Consider the following 24,798-nt stretch of genomic DNA (forward strand, 5'->3'; position numbering starts at 1 on the left):
CTCTGAGCTATAAATATAATCTTAAAAACTGAGAGTCAGGCCTAGAGAAAGGTCTTGGGTGCAAATCTCCTCTCAGACATATCCTAGCTGTGTGTTCCTGGGCAAGTCACCTAACACTTCCTCCCTTTCCTCCCCTCCCTCCCCACTGCCATTGCCTAGCCTTCAGTGCTCTTCTGCCCTGGAACCAATATACAGTATTGATTCTAAAATGGAAGGTTAGGATTTTTAAAAATATTTGAGAATAACTTTATGGTCATGAAGCTAGTTAACTGGAAGAATGGTTGGTGTTGTAATACTTGGAATGTGGAAAATTCTATCTCCAATGCTTCCTTGAAGTGTAACCCTGGACATGTCACCTTACCTCTCTTGGTCTCAGTTTTTTTATTCTTCTTCTTCCCATCCTTAAATGGGAATCTTCAAAGGGTTCTTGTAAGGATCAACTGAGATAACACAGGTAAAGTGCTTTGCAATTCTATTTTTAAAATTTATTATTTAAACATTAAGAAAAATTTTGAGTTCTGAATTCTTTCCTTTCCATCCCTCCCCCACTCATTATGAAGGCAAGAAATGTGATGTCAATTAAAATCATGTAAAATCATGCAAAACATACTTTCACATTAGCCATGTTGCAAAAGAAAACACAGACCAAAGAACAAACAAGATAAGAAAAATAAAGTTTAAAAATTATGCTTTTATTTGCATTCAGGATCCACCAATTCTTTTTCTGGGGGTGAACAGTATTTTTCTTCATAAGTCCTTTGGAATTGTTCAGAAAGCGCTGAGTCATTAATAGTGTCAGCATACAACATTGCTATTACTGTGAACCATGTTCTCACAGTTCTGTTCACTTAACATTGTATCAATTTATATGAGCCTTCCTAGGTTTTCCTGGAATCATCTCCATCAGCATTTCTTACAGCACAATAGTATCCCATTACAAATATATACCCAACTCTTATCTTAAAGAGGAATATGGGACCTCAGACACTTCTTAGCTGTGTGACTCTGGGCAAGTCACTTAACCTCCACAGGCTAGTCCTTACTACTCTTCTGCCTTGGAATTGTTAAACTGGAAAAACCACTTCTTTAATTAAGGAGAGGGGTTCAGCATAATTCCTGAAGGCCTCCACACAGAGCCTGGAGACTCTAGCTGCTCTGGCCACCCACCCCTGGGAAATTCCAACCCAGGGAGGTAGACAGTTTCAAAGAATAAAAGAAATTGGGAAGCTTATATACTTTGGGGGGTACTGAGAGATAGGGAAATATGACTGATTGACATTACCATGGTTACAAAGAAACGGGAGGGTTCAACCTACACTGACAGGATACAATCATGTTTGGGAAAGGAAGCATAGCTAGGGTGTAAGCCAGGAATGGACTACTTACTTACAATGGACACTAAAAGGATGGCCCCAGCCCAGGGAATGGTCTTCTTGGGATCTCTGATACAAAAGGGGAAGACTACTTAAGACAAAAAGTACTTAGCATTCGTTTAGCCCCCACCTAACAGGGATAATCATTTACTATTGTTTAGTCTCAAGACTAGCTAAATCTGAAACTCCCCTTGGGGAGAACTCTCGTGGGAACAGGGAAGAACTTGGGATCTCCAGCTCACAAGCTAACCCTAAAACTTGGGGTTCTTTTAGATTTCATATAGACAGAATCAATACACAGTATGGATTCTAAGACAGAAAGTAAGGGTTTTTTTAAAAAAGTACATACAGGCTAGCCATTTTCGTAAGTACTTTGATATGGGGAAATTAGGGAAAGGGAGCTCTTGGTCTTGTTTTGGACATGTTAGTGGATCATTTACGAGACGGGGGATCGGGTTGGAGCTCAGAGTGCTTGAGGGATCACTAGATAAATGGAGAGGGCGTAAATTGGTATAGAGATTAAAGCCCATTGGGCTTGGGCAGGGAACTTGACTTGAGAAAGGCGGGATGGAAGGCGGTAACAAATGCCAACAAGCTGCAGCTGAGAGGATGGAGACTGTGGTGAGAGTCAAACAAATGGCGGACTCTATATTAACGTCTGCTGGTAATATTGGTATTACAAGATTTATCCGGAACCAGGTCTGAGAAAGTGCTCAGGAAGTGAGTGGGATGGTGGGTAAAAAGAATGAAAGAGAACTAAAGGAACTGCGGAACCTTCGCCAAGCCAAGCAGAGCCAAGCGTGGAACCATCCCTCCACCACGAACTTAGAACGAGTACTCTCAGGCTCTTCCTCTTGAATCCACAACCCATTCCATCGCACATGCGCAGTCCTGTCCTTAGTCACGGCCGCGTGGCCAGCTCCTCTTGCTTCTCAGTCCTCTTTGGTCTTTGCTGAAAAATCCTCGGTCAGAGTTGAAAAGAACGTCCTCGGTGGGTCGCCTTCGTGGTACAGGCATTCGGAGAAGTTTCTGCTGTTCCCAATAGGTACTGGAAGCGAGGCTGCATTTAGGTTACCAAGATGGCGGCAACCCTACTAACATAGCTGCTGCCATACCTCTCCCCTCCCATCACACTATCATTTGCAACAGGAAGTGTTTCTGTAACGAACCGGAAGGGAATCCGCGGCTTCTCCCTAGACCCGGAATTGGAAGTATCTCACGAAAGTCGGTTGAGGCCCTGCGGCTGCTGCCGTCGCCGCGAATACTGCGTTGAAGCGGGCGGCCCAGGAATGGTGAGACTCTCCCAATCCCGTGGTTCGCTTTTGAGAATCTGGCGGCGGACGGAATGCTGTTCTCACATTAGGTTTGGGGGCCCGCCCCGGTAGCGCCCCAAAAACCTGCGCATGCGCTCGCCTAGCCCGGCCCGACAGAGGGTACGCATGCGCAGGTTCGATATGCCGGGGTGGGGGGGTAGCGGGAGGTGAGCCTTTTGGCCTTCTCCCGCCCCCTCGGGGCTTGCACCCCTGGCGGCTCTGACTGCCTGATTCTGGGTACTTCATCTTCCCGGCCCTTCCTTGCCGTTACGGTTGAGGACTGAGGGTCGGGCGTGAAGAGGGTGCTTCTGGGAAGGGGTGCCTCAGACTCTGCCTAAAGACCCCCCAAGCTGTACAGGAGAGACTGTGACCTTGGTTTTCCGTCAGAAAAGCTACTATTCCCTCCTCTCTCTACCCGAGGAGGAGACAGGGCGGCTCCTGGGAAATGGAGCCCATTGGACCTGCCCTCGGATCCCACTTCGGTTGCTAGATTCCTGGGATCTGCCCATGAAAGGGCTGAGTTTGATGGCCCTTCAGGTCCTTTAGCAGTGATCTAACACATCTGTTGAGAGGCAGTGGAAAACCCTGCTGAAAACCTTGAGGTTGATGGCCCCAGAAAATTACTAAAGTTTCCTTAGTAGCCAAGAACATTAGCACCCTCTGTAAAGCAAATCTTTCGCCAGAGCTGAAAGGTTTCACTCCCGTTTTCTTTTTTTAATTTATTTTTATTTTTTTAAACCTGTATTTTCCATCTTAGGATCAATACTGTGTATTGGTTCCAAGGCAGAAGAGCAGGAAGGGCTAGGCAATGGGGGGGGGGGGAACGGTTCTGGTCCCCCTAGCTAATAAGAGTGTGAGGCCAGCTTTGAACCTAGGACCTCCCATTTTTAGGCTTGGCTCTCTATCTAGAGTCACCTAACTGCCCTCTTCATCTCCTTTGAAGTTCTGTCTGCCCAATGGTGGAGATGATAATATACAGCCTTGCAGAGGAGAGGCTGCAATCCAGGGTGGTTGGGGTTAATTCATAGTGGCTCAGTCTACAGGGGTGACTTACCTTGCTGTCTCAGAGAACTCTAGAGTGCTGTTTCTGCCTGGCAGAAATTCTGACAATGAAAGAAGACTTAGCAAATGGGGATTCCAAGTCTTTTCTGTTTTCAGAAAATTTCCAGCTGGGATGGGAGCCTGTGTAAGGAAAGGGAACTACTACATCTTGGGGACCTGCTCTTTTTGTTTGCAGACTTCCTTCTCAGCCTCTCAACTCACCCTATCTGAAGCCTTGGATGAACCTGTGGGACACTTCCTATCCCTTTGGTTTGGCTTTAAGAGACTGGAAGGATGGACAAAGGTAGTATCAGATCAGATCAGCTCCCCTGACTTGCAAATCTGGACTTCTCTTCACATTAGCCCAAACATTTCACAATTTTCTTTTAGTTCTAATTGAGTGTCACATCCTTCCTGGGCCTTCCCTTACTCTCTCATAGCAGGACTCCATGGAAATATAGCTCTTCTTTCTGTCTTAGTGATTGGACACATTTTCATGACAGAGGAATCTGTGCCTAGAACCCCATGTTGGCATTACCGTTCTGTGTTGTATAATATGATGTCAGGAGGAAATGTAAAATTTGGAGATCTAGCCCCCATCTTCATAATATAAAGGCTATATTAACCATATTTGGGTGTCTGAGAAATGGGGAAGAAGACAGAAGCATTGGAGGGGGTCTCCTCTGCTGGGGGGGGGTGTGTGAATGTCCTATGTGAGACAGTGATATGAAAAGAGATCTTTTATTCCCTTTTCCTCTAGATCCTCAGGGATTGTTAGATTCATCTCTGATGGCATCTGGCACTGCCAGCCGCTCAGAAGATGAGGAGTCATTGGCCGGGCAGAAGCGAAGCTCTTCCCAGGCCTTGGGCACTATTCCCAAGCGGAGAAGTTCTTCCAGGTAGTAATGATTATGCGGATAAGAACAGGGATGGGTATTGCAGCACCCAGTACTCCTAGTTCTCCCCCTCCCCACTATGTTTCCAGCAGGAGAATGAATCACGGGTACATGAGACTGTCTGGGGCTGGGGGATTGGCATAGCCCCAAGTTCCTTTTCCTTCATTGCCAAACTATATCCTGCTGAGAACAAGGGAAGACACTGTCCTCTCAAAAGCATTATCTGTGTAGAAAGATTCACTGATACCTTTGTGGATCAAAGAGTGCTAATCAAATTAGATGCCACCATAGGGGAGACCACCTAACAAACCCCTGAATCCACTAACTGACACGCCTCCTTCATGAAATGGAGTTACCTCCCTGGTAGCAACTGCCAGTACAACAGGAAGGAGGGTGATAACTGGGCCAGATTATTTTTAGGTTCATCAAGAGGAAGAAATTTGATGATGAGTTGGTGGAGAGCAGCCTGGCAAAATCATCCACACGGGCCAAGGGTGCCACAGGAGTGGAACCAGGGCGTTGCTCAGGGAGTGAGCCTTCTTCCAGTGAAAAAAAGAAGGTGAGAAGAAAGCCTGGGGACTCCTTTAGCTTTCTTATTTATAGTGAGAGCTGGGTTTTTTGTCCGTGCAGTTTAACCTTCATTTAGAAGGCCATGTTTGATTGGGGGTTGGGGGTGCGGGGCTGAAGGGTAAGAGCCAGGAACATTTTACCCAAGGCTGAACCCCCATATATTTAGAGGCATTTTGTTTCTTTTTACCACTCAATTTTTCAGATCCATACCCAGTACCTCCTCCTTCCTTTTTCTTCCCTCCCTTCCCTCCTCCCTTCCCACTCATCCTGTATAGCATCCTGTGTAGGAGGCACTAAGCATGTGTCTATTCTTGGAGTAGGCAGCCCATTCCCAGTGGCGCTGGGGTATAAAAACAATTTCCAGGTGGCATTGCTCTGGCCCTGGGCACTTTGCCAGAGGTAGCATTCCCCTAGCAGTCAGGAGGGAAACATCAGATAACAGACCCTTTGCTGTCAGGGACTGCTTTCTAGCCCACAGACTGGAAGTGGGGGAGGAGGAGGTAAAATCTGGAATAACTGGGTCAGGTATACTTCCTCTATGCATTTCCCCCATGATGCTGGGTGAGGCTCTGGGCCTTTGAAGAAAGAATACTACAGAAAACAAACAACTACCTTTTTTGCTGGGGGGGGGGGGTAGGGTAGGAGTGGGGTGAGGGAGTTGGATTGTATTCATCTAGTCAGGCCAGCCCCACTCTTCCCCTCTCCCCCCCACTCAGCCCACACTCCCAACTTCCCTAGGTATCCAAGGCATTGAGCACACCAGTACCCCCCAGCCCAGCCCCTGCCCCTGGCCTCACTAAGCGCATGAAGAAGAGCAAACAGCCACTACAGGTGACCAAGGACCTGGGCCGCTGGAAGCCGGCAGACGATCTCTTGCTCATCAATGCTGTGCTACAGGTATCACTACCACATAGTTCATCACCCCTCACTCCTAATCAGGCTCTGGGGGGTCCTCATAGATTAGCCTGCTATCTGGCCATCCCAAGGGGGGACTCTAGTAGGAAATCCCTCCCTGGTTAAGATCCTTCCAGTAACTATGTTCTGGGGCCTTGCAGACCAATGACCTAACGTCAGTCCACCTGGGTGTGAAATTTAGCTGCCGTTTCACCCTTCGAGAGGTCCAGGAGCGCTGGTACGCCCTGCTGTATGATCCTGTCATCTCCAAGTGAGTCTGGGATAGACACAGGTTGGGGTTAGGAGAGGGGATTCTTATACTTTTTGAGAATTAAGTGATCAGATTAGGAAGCCAGCCTCCACTGGGGAGAGATTCTTCCCCCTAAATCTTTCTAGTTTCTGGGAGCCTGTGTAGGATGGGCAAGTTCTGAGTGGGAACCATCCTACTTTCTTTGGGCAACATGTGATAGCAAGAGAACTGGATTAGATGTTGGAAGATGTTGGCCCTAGTTTCATTGCTCCCCCTCATTAGCTGACTGATCTTTGACAGAGTTGTCTAATTTCTCTGGGTTTTGATTTCTTCATCTGTAAATGAGAGTAGTGGCTCTCCGAGGAGTGCAATCAGCTGGTTGCTTGAGGGATAGAGAGGTCCTCAGACTACCCACTTCAAATGGAGTCAAACATCTAGAATTTGGATCCTGATGACTACTGGGTTCTGTGAAGAGGCAGGAACCACGTAAGACTCTTCTCTCCCCTGAATCCCACCGATTTCCTTTCTCCCTTCCAGGTTGGCCTGTCAGGCAATGAGGCAGCTACACCCGGAGGCCATTGCAGCCATACAGAGTAAGGCTTTGTTCAGCAAAGCTGAGGAGCAGCTTCTGAGCAAGGTGGGATCGGTAAGATGAGGGGCCAATGCTGGGACATGGGGGAGGAGGGTAGGTTAGAGTCTGGGGAGGGGAAGGTTTTGGGTGAATTGAATTCCTACCCTGACCAGATCAGTCTGCAAGTACTTATTTAAGCAGGCACTAGTTACACAAAACCAAAAGTAAGACAGCTCCTCCTCTTCAGGAGTTTGTGTTCTACCTGGATGTTCAAAGAAAAGTTCAGTAAAGGACATATATCAAACTTAATACAAAATGATTGAGAGGACACTAAAAACGGGAGGATTGGAGGAACACTTCTTGAGGGAGGGGATGTTTTAGTGAAGCCTTGAAGGAAACAACAGATTCCAAGAAGCAGAAGTGAGGGAGAGCATTGCAGACATGGGAGACCTGGCAGGAAAGTGGGAAACAAAATGGCATGTCAGGGAGTAGCAAGGAGGCCAATCTGACCAGAGTGCATCAGAGCCCTGGAAGAGTTTGACTCCAGAATGTAAAGGGTTTTAAATGGCGAACAGAGCAGTCTGTATTTTATTCTAGAGGCAAGAGGAACCCACTGAAGTTGCTTGAACAGGGTAGTGACATGGCCAGCCTTGTGCTTTGGAAGAAGCATGAATGGGGAGAGATTGGAGCAGATAAGTGGGAGGCTTTTGTAACAATCTAGGCCAAAGGTGATATGGGCCTGATGTAGGGTGGTGGCAGTGTGAGGGGGAATAAGGATACAAAATATGTTGAGGTGGAACTGGTCAGACTCAGCTGCTACGGAAGGCAGAAGAGCTCAGATTAATGTTAGTTAGGTTGGGAACCTAAGTGCCTAGAAGAATATTGTGTCACCACCAGAAATTGGGAAGCTAAGAGGAGGGAAAGGTTAAGGGACAACCATGTTCATGTATTATTGAACGTGTTGAGTTTGAGTTGCCCATGAGACATCAGGTGGAGATAGATGTGGGACCGGAACTCAGGCTGCAGATGAGGCCTGGATATATATGTTTGTTAATCATCCTCATGGAGATAATAATTGAGTCCATGGGAATGGAAGAGGGCCCAAGGTAGAACTTTGGTACATTTTTTAATTGTGGCAAAATGCATGTGTGTGTTGGAGAAGGGAGCAGGGTAGAGGACAGGAAGGGGCCATGGATAATTGTCTTACAGAATAGTCTGAGACCTGGCAGACAGGGATGAGCCAGAAGAAGGTGGTCACAAAAACCCAGAGGAGAGAGTTGGGCCTGAGAAGAAAGAAGTTCTCAATTATGGCAAGCTCTCAAATATGGCAAGAGAAGGGTGAGGGTAGAGGAAAGGCTGTTATCGTTCTAGCATTAAAGAGGTCATTGGTCACTAGGGGGAGGATTTTAGTTCAATTCATGTGTGGAGACAGACTAAATTAGAATAAGTCCAGAAGTGAATGGGGCAAAATAAAAATGGAGGCAAAAACCAGAGGCTGGAAAATCACTTGAGGATCTTGGGGTCAGATGAGACCTTAAAATCCATATCTGAGTGGAGCTTCTTGAAGACCCCCAGGGACTTGTATCCTTCCAAAGCAAACCATTTCTCTTGTGGTTAGTTCTCATTTTTAGGGTTTTGTTTTCCTTTTACATTTGTTTTCCTAGTAGCCACTTTGCCAGCCACCTTGGTGGGGCTTTTAGGAATATTCAAGTTGAGGTGGAAAGGGGGACTCAGACCTTGACCTTGTGTTCCTCCAGGCCAGCCAGCCCTCCCTGGAGACCTTCCAAGACTTGCTGCACAGACACCCTGATGCCTTCTACTTGTCCCGCACAGCCAAGGCACTGCAGAGCCACTGGCAGCTCATGAAGCAGTACTATCTCCTGGAGGACCAGACAGGTAAGCTGCCACCCCAGGAGGAGAGGTATGCGTCTCTCAGAGATGGACCTGGGAGGGGCCTGGGATGGTCTGAGAAGAATTTCTGCTAGAGCTGCTCTGGCTTGGCCATAGGTCCTATGCATTCAGTCCTGGGCAGGAGCACAGCAGACAACTCCAGACTGACTCAGAGATGACACTCATTATAACAGTGTAATAAAAGAATACCCGGTTGAAAGTTAGAAGGCCTGGGTTCACATTCTGGCTATTTAATGTTTTGAGGTCTTTTTGAAAATATGTATTTATTTTGTTAGATATTTCTCAATTGCCTTTTCCTTTTTTTTAACATTTAAAAATTTATTTTGAGTTCCAAATACTCTCTCTTCCACCTTTTCCCGACTCTGAGAGGACAAGCAATGTGCAATCTGTTATATGTGTATAAAGCCATGAAAAACATTTCCTTATTGGCCATGCTGCAAAAGAAAACACAAAACCAAGAAAAATAGAAAAAGTGAAGAAGGTCTGCTTCAGTCTGCACCTAGAGTTCCTCAGTTCTCTGGAAGTGGAGGCCATTTTCATCATAAGGCCTTTGGAACATTATGTTTATCATCATTACAGTATTGCTGTTACTTTGGAATGTGTTCTTGTCCCACTCATTTCCCTTTTCATCACTTCATATAAGGCTTCTTAGGTTTTTCTGAAACCATCCTGCTCTAGTATCCCATCACAGTAATATACAATTATATATTTCTGGGATATAAACTTCATTGTTGTTTTACTAGGTCAAATGGTGTGCACAGTTTTATGGCCCTTTGGGCAAAGTTCCAAATTGCTCTCCAGAATCCTGGTTCACAGCTCCACCAGCAGTGCATTAGTGCACCTATTTTTCCTTCTTCCCTTTCGGTATTTGCCATTGTCCTTTTGTGTCACGTTAGCCAATCATCCTGTCATCCTAGAGTATAACCTCAGGCAAAGCATTTTGCCTCCTTGGGCCTTGGTTTCCTTCTCTATAAAATGAAGAGGGCTGGACCAAGTGTACTCTTAGGTTCCTCCCAGCCTTAATTGCTGTGAAGTATGTTTCCTAGAAAAAGGTGATGAAAGAGGGATTGCTACTGATGACCACACACACTGCCTCACACTTCTGCAGTTTACTAAAAAAAGGACATGTGCTTTCACTTTATATCTCAGTATGACATATTTTTTACTGGACTGTGTAAAACACTTATATAGCCCTTTGCTTTGTAGGTGGTTGCAAAGATCGAATGAGAGATCATAGCCACAGAGATTAATGCCTAGGTGTTATTTCATGGCCTCCCTAAACTGGCACAGCTGACTCTAGGGGTTGAAAGGTTCCTATGGGAGGCCTTCTTAGGATGCTGATCTTTACTGGAGCCTGGCCTTTTAATGAATCCTGCATTCAATTCAAGGGATTGAATCTAATGAATCCTGCATTCAATCCTTTTCTTGGGAATGGCCCACCCTAGCTTCTTCATTCTTCCTCAGAGCTCAACTGTGTAAAATGCTATAGAAAACAAAGCACTGAGGCAGGATAAAATATAGTTTTGCTCTTATAGCAAAAAAACTCTCAGCCTTTTACACATTTGTAAGATCATGGCTAACTTGAAGTTATTTTGTATAAACTTACCTATTAACTAAATATCACTTTATTTTTTTTAACTTTTTTTTTAGTTTTATATTCTCTCCCTCTCTCTCCTCCCCCACCAGTTGAGAAGGCAAACAATAGGGCAAATGACAAATGTTGGAGGGGATGTAGAAAAATGGGAACATTAATACATTGTTGGCAGAACTGAACTGATCTGACCATTGTGAAGAGCCATTTGGAATTATGTCTAGAGTTATAAAAGTGTGTATACTCTTAGATCCAGCAATACTATTGCTGGGTCTGTTTCCTAAGGTAATCAGGGAAAAAGGAAAAGAACTTAAATGTTCCAAAATATTTATAGCTTCTCTCTTTGTGGTGAAATTAAGGGGATGTCCATCAGGTGGGGAATGGCTGAACAAGTTGTGGTCTATGATTGGGATGGAATACTATTGTGCTTCAAGAAATGACAAGCAGGTTAATTTTTTTTTAACTCTTACCTTTCATTTTAGAATCAGTACTGTGTATTGGTTTCAAGGCAGAAGAGAGGATTAGGTAGTGGGGGTTAAGTAACTTGTCCAGGGTCACACAGTTTGGAAGTATTGGAGGCCAAATCAGAACCCAGGACCTCTTGTCTCTAAGGCCTGGTTTTCAATACTGAGCCACCTAGCTGCGTCTTAAGTTAATTTTTTTAAAACTTGGAAAAACCTACTGAAATTATAAAGAGTGAAACTAATAGAACCAAGAAAACATCTACAGCTACAGAATTACTATTTGAACAGAAACAAGAAAGACAGTTTATATATACATTTTGTTGTTGAGTGATGCCTTCTGTGGAAATGTGAATGTAACTAACAAACAAATTAATTTAAAAAAGGATAAATTGTCAATAATACTTCCTTCCCCTCAGCCTTTCCTTCATTTCTTTTTCTTAAATCATATCATTTATCCAAGCTCGTCTAGACCTGTAGTCTAATGACCATAAGTCCCTTCTAGCAGGGTAATGGGAACTGGGCCAGCCTGGAGTCTGTCTGAGACCTTTGAGGACTCCTCGAGGCTTGCTGCAGAGGGCCAAGTCTTCTGCTCTCTCTAGTAGAGGTTCTTGGGGTGCCCATTGTACCTGCCTCCTCCTGCATTGAAGGTCCTCCCTGTGGAGCCCACACTCCCCTGTCTTGCTCAGTACCATGAGATGTATACATGCTGTCATGGGGGCCTTGTTCTTGAGGGTCTGCTCCCCTCAGGGCACAGTGGGTGCTGACCCTCTCGTTCTCCATTCAGTGCAGCCTCTGCCAAAGGGGGACCAAGTGCTGAATTTCTCTGATGCTGAGGATCTGATTGATGATAGCAAGCTCAAGTAAGCTGTTGGGAATGGGGTGCTGCCTTTTCTGCATTGGGTTGGTTTCCCCCATCTGTCATGCCAGCCTTTCTGAGAAGGGGGTGGGGGAAGGGAAGGGGAGGGTCCTCTCCTAAAAGGTTCTAAAAGCTGAGCTTGGGTTCCTTTCCCTGGAAGACTGTGGCACTCAGACTACAAGTGTAGAAGGGATTGGCCACACAGTATATTTGAGGAACAAGGGATCAGGTTGGAGTAGCAGTGGTAACTTTGGGGTTCCTGTTGAGTGAGGGGGACTGCTTCCCCATCCCCTCAGCCACAGGATCCTGGCTCCCTAGAGATACTATTATGCCCTCTGCACCCCTTTGGCCCCCCAGTGGTGAGGGGGGCTGGGAGGCCATTTCCCCAGGGGCCCTGTGAAGAGGGCCTGGCTCTGACCCATTTCTCTCTCCATCACTTGATCCCTTCCTCTCAGGGACATGCGGGATGAGGTGCTCGAGCACGGTGAGTGGCCTGGGACAGCAGGGGACGACGTTGTGGGCTGTGGGGCTGGGGAGGGAGACATTAAGGCAGAATCCGAGGGCTGCGGCATCCTGGAGGGCCCGCGGTCACTGCCTCACCCCCTCGTCCCCAGAGCTGACAGTTGCCGACAGACGCCAGAAGCGTGAGATCCGGCAGCTGGAGCAGGAGCTGCACAAGTGGCAGGTGCTGGTGGACAGTATCACAGGTGGGCTTGGACCACCCCCCCAGGATTACCCCTGCCTCTGAGCTCCTGTTAGCTTACCCTCTAGGGGTTTGGATCCTGGCTCCTCCCAGGGTCTGGGGGAGGGAAGGGGGCTCCGGCAGAGGCAGGCTGTCCTCCAGCCCTGCTCCTTCCACAGGGATGAGCTCTCCAGACTTCGACAACCAGACCCTGGCGGTGCTCCGTGGGCGCATGGTGCGCTACCTCATGCGTTCCCGGGAGGTAAGGGGCTCTCCTTTCCCCTCCTCCTGCGGCTCTTCTGACCTCTCTGGGGTCCGAGCCACAGACTCACTCCACCGTCTCCTCAGATTACCCTGGGCCGAGCTACCAAGGACAACCAGATCGACGTGGACCTTTCCTTGGAGGGCCCAGCTTGGAAAATTTCCAGAAAACAAGGTACGGAGCTCCGGGGCCTCTTGGGACCCCCTCTGTGTTGGGGAGGCTTCCCCTCCTCTGCCCTGGGGAAGTGGCGCTCTCCATTCCTCCTCTTATCTTCCCTGAATCCTAGGCATCATCAAGCTGAAGAATAATGGTGATTTTTTCATCGCCAATGAGGGCAGGCGGCCGATCTACATAGATGGCCGGCCTGTCCTCTGTGGCTCCAAGTGGCGGCTCAGCAACAACTCGGTGGTGGAGGTGAGGTGGGGGCGCAGAGGGACGGGTCTGGGGTTTTCAGGACCCTTTCGGGTTCTCCTCCTCTGGACCTAGAATGACCTTTCCTGTCGCCTGCAGATTGCCAGCCTGCGCTTCGTTTTCCTCATCAACCAGGACCTCATCACCCTCATCCGGGCCGAGGCTGCCAAAATCACTCCCCAGTGAAGGAGGCGGGAGCCGCAACGGCACAGCTCTGGGCTTGTTTGGTATCCCCTGAAGGCCTGGAGGGCATTGGGGGGGGGGAGGCCTTCAGGGAGAAATCCTGACTCCCACAGTAGGAGGTACCAAAGGGAGACAGGAGCTTCCTGCCCCCTCAGTGATATGATTCTACCCCACAAACTTTTCCCCTTTTGTAAATAAAGCACTGAACTCCAAATGAACCCTTTTATTGTGTTTTTTTAAAAAAGCATTGGAAATGGGGACGTTAGAGTTGGGCTTAGGGGTACATGCAGGGGACACAGGGACCCCATCCCTCCAGCCTGCAGAGGGGGGAGCTAAGAAGAACAGACCAGGAATGGACACCCCAAGGAAGCAGTGACTTGTTGCCCCCAGGCCCTCATCCCCCCGGCCCCAAATCCTGAACCAGTGCCGAGCTGGGCCTTTACTCCTGTGCCCGGTGCCCTGAGCCAGCAGGAAGGGTGGGCCCATGCGGCCCCCGCCACCCCGTCCTTCCACCTGGGAGGGTCAGGGTAGCCTTTGGATGGGACAACACCGAGTCCTGCGTGGGAGAGTTCAGACCCCTGTCCCTTCCTCTTGGGACCACTGGACGGTGCTGGAGCCGTGGCAGCCGATCAGCACCATCTCCAGGCCGTGGGGGTCCCAAGTCAGGGACAGGCTTCCCTGCCCTGGGGGGGGCTCCCCAGTGTTCGTTTCCTCAGCTTGGCCCGCAGAGGGTTCGGGGGGCCCTGCCCCAGCCGGCTCCTCAGCAGGGGGCGGGGAGGCAGCTGTGCTGGGCATGGGGCCCAGTTCTGCAGAGCCCGGGGGCTCCGAATCTGACAAGGAGGTCCAGAAAGCAGCGGCCTGGGGCCAGGGTGAACTCTGAGAGGCTGGAGGGCCCCAAGGCCAGGGAGCCATGAGGGGTGGGGGGCCTGGCTGGTGCCGGGGACAGGCTCCACTCAGGAAGGGTCCAGCTGAGGGCTGCAGGCAGTAGGAAGGGGCACCAGTGTCCACACACAGGGGCTGCAGGAGTCCAGACCCCCTGGATGGGCAAGGACCCTCTCCTGCCCTGGGGGACAGCCCTTCCCCATGGGGCACCAAGAAGAGCTGCACCACCTGTCGAAGGGACTGTAGCCCTTCACGCATGTGTAGTACCTGTTCCGACAGCTCGGTCACCTGCCCGGGGTGGGGAGGGACGGGTCAGAGTGCCCGGCCCAGGCCGGAACCTCCCTCCCCCCACCTCCCTTCTCCCACCACTGCCCCTTCCGCTCGCTGGGAGCCTCCTGGGGCAGGGGATGCCCTCTCCCTCCCCCCGCCCAGGTGGCATTAGCTCTTTTCTCCCTCACCCACCGCTTGCTGCAGCTTGTCCAGCATATCCATGCTTCTGGCCTCGCCAGGCCCCAGGGGGATGGTGAGCAGTCCACTCTCTGCTGGGGAGGGGGTGGGGGGAGAAGTAGGACTGGGGAGGGCACAAAGGAGGGCCTGGAGCTGGGCCCCCGGCTGCCCTAGCGTGCAGGTGGGCAGAGCTGCCTTCATATTAAAGGCAGGAACCATCCTGGCAGGGACGCGCTATTCAAATCCGTCTCCTACCTTCTACCTTGCCCAAGAGAATGCCAGCTCCCACCCGCCCAGTTACTCTGGCCCTTCCTTTCCAGCAGGACCTCAGCCGGCAGCGGAGGCAACACCAAGTCTCCCCCTTATCTAGAGTTTTCTAGGAAGGAGATTCCTAATGTCCCAGGGCTCTTCCCTGTCACGAGATTCCTCCTTCCCCCTGACACCCCCCAATGGGCAGAGACACTCTCTAAGGTCCCTTCCAGCTTGAAATCTATGAACGTCTTAAAAATAATAAATCCAAGTCCTTGAGCCTCTGAGCCATTTTTAGGAGCCTGGTAGTCTGGCCACCTCCCTCTGGCTGGCTCACTGCTGACCACATCTGGTTGCTTCCCTCTGCCTGCCTCCAGGGAGTGACCCTCACAGCCGAGAGAACTAGGGAGGGAGTCTGGGCAGACAGTCCACTTCCTTTCCAGTTTTAGGGCTTGCTTATGGAGTTAAGCGGCAAGCGAGAGAGAGAGAGAGACCCCTGCCCACGGTCCCATTTCCCATCAGCCGTACCTGGACCTGGGGAGGGACTCCTACATTCTGGGCCAGGCTGTCCCACACGAAAGGTGAATTTCGGCTGATCCGATCCACAGCCATCCTCAATGCCATCCACGACCCTGTGTGTTCAGAACAATGGATCAATTTCTGTTCCTTACCTCAGTGGGCTCAGGCCCTGTGCTGGGTAAGAGCTGCGGGGCACACCGAGCTGCTGGGCACACCGAGCTGCTGGGCACACCGAGCTGCTGGGCACACCGAGCTGCTGGGCACACCGAGCTGCTGGGCAGGATATTCTCTGCCCACCAGGAACCGATAGGCTCATTGGGAAGATGGGACTGTTCTAGCAAACAATAAACGAATGCAAAACAGGGTGAGTTGTGTGGTTCTGACTGGTGTGATGGCTGTGCAGTGGGAGTACCCTGAGAGGAAGATCAATGAGGACTGGAGGTTCCATGGAGGTGAGCCTAGGAAAGGCATTCCAAGGGGAGGAAGCCCCCATAACAAGATTAAGTGTGCTTGGGGGCCTCCTCAAACCCCAATCTGGCGGCTTCTGCACATCTCATTTCTCGCCCCAAACTCCCTGCAGAACACAAAGCCTCCTTGTCCTATCCCATCTTCGGCCCCTCCATATTTTCTAGCCCTCGCCCTGGCAGCCCTTCCTCTGGCCCAAGATCTCCATCCCTCGCAAACGCTTCTTCCTTAGGAGAACCTCCCTCATCCCCTGAAGACCAAGAGCTGGGCATCCCTAGATAGCAGATGGTCATGTGAGAATGTGAGAGCAGGTAGCACCAAGGTCTTGGCAGGGTCACGGGAAATTCAGAAGGAATGCCGTGGGATTGTTCGGGAGCTGCTATTCTTAACTTTCTTGGACTCCAGAGAATCTGGGACCATATGGGGAAGGAAGGGCAGAAGGAAGGAAAGGACGAAAGGAGGAAGGGGGAGGGAAGAAAGAAGGGATGTGCCAGGGACTGTGCTAAGTACTTTCTAAAGATCCCATTGGATATCATTTGATAATGTGCATTTCCTCCAAGAGATCGGAACCAGGGGGTAGATGGAGAGAACCTACCTCTGTTAGGGTTAGGAAAGACACCAACAAAGAGGAAATCATCCTTTTGTTTATACCTTGACCTGAGTCAAAGAAGGAGCACTAGTTTTCCAGGAAGTTGACTCTTTCCCAAGGGTATGCCATCATTAAAATTATAATTGTTCTATTTGGTAAAGCAAAAACAACTTCAATGAAGTCCTTTGGTTTTCCATCATTTAACATGACTATAAAAAATAAATTGGTAGTTGGATCTGCGAAAGGAACTCAGCCAGTCGGAACCTCTTCCTTAGCAGAAATGTTCCCTTGTTAACAAATTCTCTCTGACAGATTTTGGCTAAAACATAAAATACAGAATTAAAAAAAAATCTCCTATGTAACGAAGATGGACTTCTGGTTCCAAATTTCACCACACCGTCTTGTCTGACTAGAGAAGACTGTGGATGGGCGTCTTGCCTTAAGTGGGCATCCAGTAGATATCGAGGTCCCACTCACCTGGGGCTTAGGTCAGGGGGGGCATTCCAAGACATGGAAGGAAGCCGCAGTCCCTCCAGGCCCAACGATCGTGAAGCCCGGGCAGCAACCTCAGCTTGCGTCCCCCCTGCCTGGCTCAGCCGTCCTCGAGCAGCCAGGCGTGATGGCGGGGCGGCCCGTCGAGGTGAGAGCAGCTTGGCAGCTGAAGAGGCAGAGGCGCAGCCTGGAGAGAGCAGGGGGCTAGAAGGCTCATCAGCTGGGGTGGGCGAAGCCGTCGGCCCTGGCTCCCCATCTGTCTCTTTCTCCTCCAGCGTAGACATCAGGGTATTGTCTCCACTCAGCGAGCTGGTGTCAGCCTACAGACCCCATAGACAAGTGGGTCATGCCAGGTGGCACTCCTGTACCTGCAGGGACTACCATGACCTGGCTAGCACCTTCTGACCCTTCTAAAGCCCACTCTGCAGACGACCCCCCATTCAGGGCCAGGGTCCCTCTCTCTTTGCCCCCCACTCCCCTCACAGGCCTTTACCTCATTATGGCCTGCACCTGCCCCCAGGTTGTAGCTGAGTTCCCCTCGGAGGCCACGGCTGAAGCGTGGGGCAAACTCGGGGTAGAGTGCCAGGCTTTCATGGAGTCCAGCCAGCTGTAGGCACTGCAGCGCACAGTATGTCAGGCCCTTCACGTCTGCGTTGGCCTTCACCACCTGTTCTCGTTGAGGCAGCTCGCACCCAATCAGATCACCCTTCCCTGGGAGAAGGAAGACCCCCCATCAGCAGAACACAGTTTGCCCCCTCCCTCAACAGCCACGCCACCCTGGCAGCAGGAGAAGAAAGATGGAGGGTGGAGGGGATTCCTCCCCGGAGTGATGGTGCCCCATCCTTGGGCAGAGCTAGGGCTTGGCAGGATGAGACGTGGGGTCCCAGCCTAGGCTCCTCTGTGGCCCCAGCGCCTTGCCGGACCTTCTCATCTCCATCTCTTCGATATCCTTTTCATCATTTCTCTTTCTCTTTCCTCATCCCCCCAACATCCCTAGGATGATGAGCAGAGTAGAGAAACATGCGCAGACTTACAGAATCTTGGAGCTGGAGAAATCTCAACCTCCCTCCCAGTGGATACATTTTCACTTGCATATCACTGGATGTTTGGACCCTTCCAGCGATGGAAAGCTCACTCACCCCATAAAGTAGTGAGCCCATTCCACCGCTGGACAATTCTAATGATTCTTCCTTATTATAGGACACTGAAATCTGTCTCCTTGTCGTTTGTCAAAGCATGGTCAGACTGAGCTTCCGCCCTTCTCAGGAATAATAATAAAAATAAATACCAGCTGTGTGACCCTGGGCAAGTCACTTGACCCCCATTGCCCACCCTTACCAATCTTCCACCTATGAGACAATACACCAAAGTAGAAGGGTTAAAAAAAATAAAAAAAAATAAAAAATAAATAGCAAGCACGGTTTGTATATTTATTTAGGTAGCACTTTAAGGTTTGCAAAGTGCTTTACAAATGTTATTTACTCTTGGCAGAGGTGAAGTGACTAACCCAGAGTCACACGGTAAGTATCTGAGGCTGGATTTGAACTTAGACCTTCCTGAGCGCTATCTTCTTTTTCAGGGGAAACCCTATCAAACCAAGTCTCCATGATCTTGTGTCCTTTTTTATATATTTATATAGTTTTTATATATCATTTTACATTGGTCTACACTAAGTTTCCCTCTTTTGGTCTGAGGCATTCAATCAACGTTGCAGTCTTCAGAGACATTTCACAATCCTGTTTCCACGTGAACCTCCCAGCTTTATGTCAACCACAAATTATTTACACATATATATGCATATCTACCCTGACACTATAAATATATATATATATATATTCATCCAAACTGTTGATGCAAATGTTCCACAGATCTCCTCCAAGGCAGAGCCCTCCATTTGCTGGGCAGTATGAGACCACCCAACTTTACTATCATCCAGCCTGTCAGATTGTCTTTATCTTCTTCATAAAGTTAGCAGGAAAGCCTTGGTCAAGTGCCTACTTGAAATCCAGATCTAATAACCCGATTCTAAAAGGAAAATCGTCTCCCATGACTTGTTCTGAGTCCATGTCAGATATAGCTGATCAACAATTTCTTCTAAATGAATACCAGAGCCATGAAATAATTCATCCTCGATATAGCGAGGGTGAGCAGAGACCCGTAGAAGCCATCCCATGGAGCCTGGACTGAATGGCCATAGCCATTTCTTTCCTTTTTTTTAAACCCTTACCTTCCATCTCAGAATGAGAAACTCAGTATTGATTCTAAGGCAGAAGAGCTAGGCAAGGGAGGTTAAGTGACTTACCCAGGGTCACACAGCTGGGAAGTGTCTGAGGCCAGATTTGAACCTAGGACCTCCCATCTCCAGGCTTGGCTCTCAATCCACTGAGCTACCCAGCTGTCCCTGCCTTTGCTATTTCCAGGAAAACTCTTGTTCACTAACTTCTGTAGGATTTATTGTATGGAAATGATGGAGCAAACCTGGTCCCTGTGACGACTGAAGTGTCTAGGGCAGTGATGGGCAAATGTTTTAAAGAGGGGGTCAAAGGAAAGGAAAGGAAATGCTCCTCTGTCAGTCTGTTTCTAAGGCAACTCTTTCAAAGTTTCATTGTATTATATCCTACTCGTTGTATTTGTCAGATTAGGAATAATGTCTCCTGGCTGGATAGAACATTTCAGGGGGCTGCATCTGGCTCACGGCTGTAGTTTGCCCATCACTGGTCTCGGGGAATGGGGGGAGAGATCAAGCATTCAAGTTGAATCAGAAAGTATTGGCCACTAAGCCAGAAGTAGATCACTTAGTGGACCCTTTGAGGCAGCTGGGTGGCTTGATGGATGGAGAGCTGGGAGGTCTTGGGTTCAAATATTACCTCAGAAAATTCCTAGCTGTGTGATCCTGGGCAAGTCACTTATTCCCATTGCCCAGTCCTTACTGCTCTTCTTTTATTGTGGGAAAATGCGCCCAAGTTGGTAGCAGGGTCTCACCCCCAAAATGGGAAACTTGAAACTCAAATTCTAAAACAGAAGATAAAGGTTTAAAAGAATGGAATGACTCAGCCCCGTCCCTTCCTTCTACTTTCTGGGTAGCATTATCTGCCCTGGCAACAGGGCAAGCCCTCTACCATGGCACCTAGAGCCTTTCCCTCAGGGAGCTGGGGCTTGGACCTCAGCCTTGTCTAATCATAGGTGAGCAAACAGTAATGCTGACTCTTAGAGGCAGTCTCGGGAGAACCGAGAAGTCAGAAGATCTTGGGTCCTTGCTCAGGGCAAGTTGTCCTGCAGGAAGTACCCTCTCCCTTCCCGCCAGGGCTCCTTGAAGAAGATAGGATGGCCAACTATGGCAGCAATTCCTGTCTGAAGAGGCAATTTTCATGAATTTCACATGAACTGAAACCTGAACTTTAAGCACTTTCCCCCAGAAATCTGGGAACATGGATATAAAGAACCAAAAAATACAAGAGAAAGATTCTTGTTTAGGTGGTCGGGTTCCCCAGAATCAAACCCTGCCTGAATATGGATGGGTGCAGAGCTAAAACGGTCCCTACATGTATAGGAAGAAAGCAGAGCCTCCTTGTCCCCCTCCCCCAGCAGTGGTTTTTTTTTTTCATTGTTATATGAAACTTTATCAGGGATCAACAGAAAACTCATTTGGCCTCTAGTTTCTAGAATACATCTTGTCTATTTTTTTTTTAATACCGAGATATCTTCCTATCTCTTGTTCTCAAGGATTCTTAGTTGTTCTCAGGGTTTCCTGACAATGGGTTCACGCTCTTTCGTTGCCGTGGGATGTGGTCTAGTCTTGAAGCAGTTTAAAGCATCTGGATGGCAGCCATTACCTCTTGTCTCTACTTGAGTTCCAATTTTCTCTTACTCACTCTTCTTCCAGTGTGAAGCTCATTCTGATGGAGAAGGGGGATGAAGAAAGAGCTGGACTGTTCTGCTCCCCATCATGCTCTCTTCCCCATGAGACAGACCATTCCTTTCCTTGTTCTGGGGCTGATTTTAGCTTTTTCAAGGCTCCTTTCATGACCTTCAGCATTTCATGGTGGGCTTTAGTCTTCCTGACAATCTTATAGTCTTTGGTATTCATCCTCGGTTCTATGTCTCTCTCTTTGCATCCATGTTCATCGTTAGATTGGGATTTGAGAGAACTCCTCATGAACTTAGGATTTCTTGAAGCAACTAGATGGTGCAATGCATAAAGTATGGGTCTTGGAGTCAAGAGGTCCAGCATTCAAATGTAACCTCAAATACTTAATTACCTGTGTGACCCTGGCCAGTTCGCTTAATCTCTGTGTGTCTCAGCTTCCTCAACTGTAAAATGGATAATAGGACTATCTCTCAGAGTTGTTTGTGAATAATACTTGTAATCGAGAAAATATTTGTGAAGTACTTAGCAGCAGGACATGGTAGATATCCAATAAATATTTCCTTCCTTCCTTTCTTTAGATGTCTCCTGTTTTTCTTCTTCATTGGAAATTCTTTACAATTGTATTATTAGAAACTTTTTTTCGAATGGGTCAGCAAGGTGGCTCAATAGGTTGAGAGCCAGGCCTAGAAATGGGAGGTCCTGGGTTCAAATTTGGCCTCAGATACTTCTCAACTGGGTGACCCGGGGCCAGTCACTTAACCCTAATTGCCTTGCCCTGACCACTCTTCTGTTGTGTAAGCAAAACACAGTATTGGTTCTAAGACAGAAGGTAAGGGTTAAAAAAAAAAAAACACTGCTTTTTTAGAGCCTCCCATCCCTCTTGATTTATATTCCTTTTTTTAGAGTTCACTGAATCCACCCATCTTTTCTCTGATACAGTAATTTTCTCCTAAGTCCAGCCTATTCCACAGACCTGGCTTGATCATAATTAGATTCAGGGTAGCAACGACTCTCATTGTTTCCTGTCTATTCTTAGAGAAGAAACTGCCAGCAAGGCAATTGAAGAACTTATCAGATGCTCTGGATTTAACAGAATGAGATTTCCAACAGATGTCTGGATAACTGAAATACCCTATTTTGCCTCTTTAGTTAGTTGTGAAGTTTCAGGAAAATATCATCCATGGCCTCCATCTGCACAGACGGTATATTTCTACAATGATAGTACTCCTGTTTCTCCTTTTAGGTGTTCAAATGCCCTAGGATGCCCTCAGGTTCAAAGATTTCTGAAAGATATTTTTCTTGGCATATAGCATCTTGACATATAGAAATCTCCCCTCCTTTTAGATTGTTCCTTTTGAACAAGGGATATCCTTCCATTGCTCTAATTGAGTTCCATCTTATAGTTCAGGGGTCGGCAACCTTTTTGGCTGTGAGAGCCATAAACGCCACATTTTTAAAATGTCATTTTGTGAGAGCCGTACAGTGCTCACAGTGCGCTCCTGGAACAGTGCCTGAAAAAAATGGACTTTATGGCTCCTGCAGAAAGAGCCACATCTGGCCCTCAAAAGAGCCAGATATGGCTCGAGAGCCACACGTTGCCGACCCCTGTTATAGAGCCTCTAAAATTGTATTTATCTCTTTTGTATTAAAGTCTCAATTTTGCCTTTTTATTACCCACACCTGCATATTAGTGTGGACACATCTTCAGGCCTTCAGTATCATTCCTAATGCACTTTTGTGTTATTTTCTCCCTAGATTTAGTAGGGCTTTCCTCTATAAAGTTACTTTGATTCAACAGTGTTCCCTGGACCCATTTCTCCCTCCCTCCCTCCTTCAGCACCCACTTCACAGACCTAAGATGGCAAGCACGGTGCCACCCTTGAGCACCTCCATGGAGCCAGAGCACACGAAGTAGAGGGCCTGCAGGGCATCGCCCTGGTGGATGAGGTACTCTCCAGGCGTACAGAAGGCTGGACGCAGGGCCAGGGACAGTGCCCGCAGGCAACCCCGACTTGCTGCCTCGAAGAGGGGCAGTTGTAGCACTTCTTTATGCAGGTGCATGGCGATGTCAGCCCGGAGTTCATCTGGAAGGCTCTGCAGCAGCTGAGGAAGGGAAGGGAAAGCTGGCAGGCAGGCGACCCTCATCCCCCCTTCTCCTGGCCCGAGTCTCACGGCTCACCTCCCCAAGACTAGCTAGAAGGACCCTGGAAGTCCCCTAGTCCAATTTATTCCCTCCGAAGGAAACCAAGACCCAGAGAGATTTACCAGCTGGCCCAAAGCTCCACAGTGGACTGATGGAGTTGAGACTAGAACTCGGGTCTGGGTTCTGGCCAGTGTGACCTTCCCATTGTGCCACGCAGGCCCTGTTAGGTCCAGCTGGGAGTTCAAGGAAAGCTGCCTCCTTCCACCCCCGGCTTCCACGCCCCCCACGGCGGCCCGAGTCTTTCACTCTGACGGTGTCCTCACCCACCTCCGTGGTGTCGATGCCATTGTTGACAGCCCAAGTAGTTTGGAAGTACTCGAGCATTCGCTGTTTGAGCGGCTTGGGGATGCGGTGGATTCGGATGTAGTCCCGCAGGTCCCGGGTACGGCTGTGGTAGAGGAAGCGGCGGGCGTACATGCGCTGGATGATGGCCGTCACATTCCCAAACACAACCGCATGCATCAGTGCTGAAGGAGAGGGTATCACAGCTTGGGGGGCACCACCAGGCTCTCAGGCACACGGCTCCCCGCCTCCCTCCAAAGGGAGGATCCGCTGCTCTCTGCTGGCACCCGCCCCCTCGCCCCCTTCATGGCCCTGCCGCCTGGCCCCCGGGGCTCCAGGATTCTTGGGGCCCTGCTCCTCGGTCTGCTCAGGTCCCGCTGCCTTTCCCCATCTCTCAAGTTATCAGGAGACTGTGAGCTTGGAAGCCAAGACAATAGGGAGCTCGAAGGGTCTTGGGTAGAGACTCACAGGGCCGGAATCTGAAGCAGGGGGTCCAGAGGAAGCAAAAGCTTCTCGGGTGGTGGAGGGCCTAAAATTGGGTAGGGAACAACCCTGAGAAAGGCCGACCCCAGGGCCCGGAGGTTGGGAAAGTGTGGAAGTCCAGGATGGCTGGGATGTGGGGGCCCAAAGAGAGGGAACAGAGTGGGGTCTCACCCCCAATCAGCATGGTGCAGATGGAAAAGATCTTCTCCGTGTCTGTGTTGGCCGACACATTGCCAAAGCCGACGCTGGTGAGGCTGCTCAGTGCAAAGTAGAGGGAGGTGATATAGGCACTCCGCAGGGATGGTCCCCCCAGAAGCGCCAGCCCCGTGCCATTGGCCTCAATGCTGCCACTGCTGCTGCAGTTGTCACTCAGGCCAGAGCCGTTCCCCACTGTCCTGCCTCGCCCGACCAGGTAGTAGGGCGTCTCCAGCCGTCTGGCCAGCTCCTGCAGCCAACCTGGGTCAGAGGTGGAGCAGGAGATCAGAGGAGAGATCTCGAGCAGAGCAAAACCATGGCCCCCCGCAGGGGAAGGGGGCTCTGGGGTCTGGCCGAGTCTAGTTCACTTGTAAACGTACACACGGACAGGTGGGCGTGCTTGTGTGCTCTGCCTGGCTGGCACAAGGGAACACACAGACACAGTGTTGGGCTGGGGAGCAAAACACCAGCTTCGACATTAATTAGCTGTGTGACCTTGGGCCAGTCATTTAAACTCTCCAAGCCCCAGTTTCTTGTTTGACAAACAGCAATAATAATACTTGCAGGACCTACCTCACACCAATTCTGAGCAAAACACTTCGTAAAACTTACAGCAGAGTTTTCATTATTATTCCACCTTCCCCAGAGATCTTTGCTTGCTCCTTTCCCCCATCTTCCTTCCATCTCTTTTTTCCCAAATTCAGCCTTTCCCCTCAAATGAGATATTTGTAAAGCACTTAGCACAGTGCCTGTCATGTAGTAGGTGCTTAATAAATGCTCCCCCCCTCCCTTTTCCCTTCCTCCCTCCCTTCCCTTTCCTTCCCTCCTTCCTTCCTTCCTTCTTCCTTCCTTCCTT

At 49.2% G+C, this 24,798-nt stretch overlaps 2 protein-coding genes across 2 annotated transcripts in view; one reads left to right on the plus strand and one right to left on the minus strand.

Annotated features, from left to right (window-relative positions):
- Positions 1 to 2,570: 2,570 nt before the first annotated feature.
- On the plus strand, positions 2,571 to 13,476 carry MCRS1 (microspherule protein 1). Its single transcript, XM_044677339.1, has 15 exons — positions 2,571 to 2,665; positions 3,924 to 4,031; positions 4,488 to 4,626; positions 5,044 to 5,182; positions 5,932 to 6,090; positions 6,249 to 6,358; positions 6,875 to 6,983; positions 8,666 to 8,804; positions 11,659 to 11,734; positions 12,186 to 12,214; positions 12,345 to 12,437; positions 12,592 to 12,674; positions 12,761 to 12,848; positions 12,961 to 13,088; positions 13,185 to 13,476. The coding sequence occupies exons 2-15, from the start codon at positions 4,022 to 4,024 to the stop codon at positions 13,269 to 13,271; spliced, it is 1,389 nt and encodes a 462-aa protein (XP_044533274.1). The 5' UTR covers positions 2,571 to 2,665; positions 3,924 to 4,021; the 3' UTR covers positions 13,272 to 13,476.
- Positions 13,477 to 13,838: 362 nt separating this feature from the next.
- The window catches only part of KCNH3 (potassium voltage-gated channel subfamily H member 3), a 36,646-nt gene continuing 25,686 nt past the window's right edge, over positions 13,839 to 24,798 (minus strand). The window contains exons 7-14 of the mRNA XM_044678317.1: positions 23,919 to 24,203; positions 23,250 to 23,449; positions 22,633 to 22,882; positions 17,405 to 17,622; positions 16,897 to 17,231; positions 15,375 to 15,478; positions 14,613 to 14,689; positions 13,839 to 14,438 (exon numbers count right to left, since the gene is read on the minus strand). Of these exons, the coding sequence (XP_044534252.1) occupies positions 13,839 to 14,438; positions 14,613 to 14,689; positions 15,375 to 15,478; positions 16,897 to 17,231; positions 17,405 to 17,622; positions 22,633 to 22,882; positions 23,250 to 23,449; positions 23,919 to 24,203 (2,069 nt within the window). The remainder of the gene's footprint in view (positions 14,439 to 14,612; positions 14,690 to 15,374; positions 15,479 to 16,896; positions 17,232 to 17,404; positions 17,623 to 22,632; positions 22,883 to 23,249; positions 23,450 to 23,918; positions 24,204 to 24,798) is intronic.

This window comes from Gracilinanus agilis, chromosome 5, assembly GCF_016433145.1.
Source record: "Gracilinanus agilis isolate LMUSP501 chromosome 5, AgileGrace, whole genome shotgun sequence".
NCBI classification, from domain to species: domain Eukaryota; kingdom Metazoa; phylum Chordata; class Mammalia; order Didelphimorphia; family Didelphidae; genus Gracilinanus; species Gracilinanus agilis.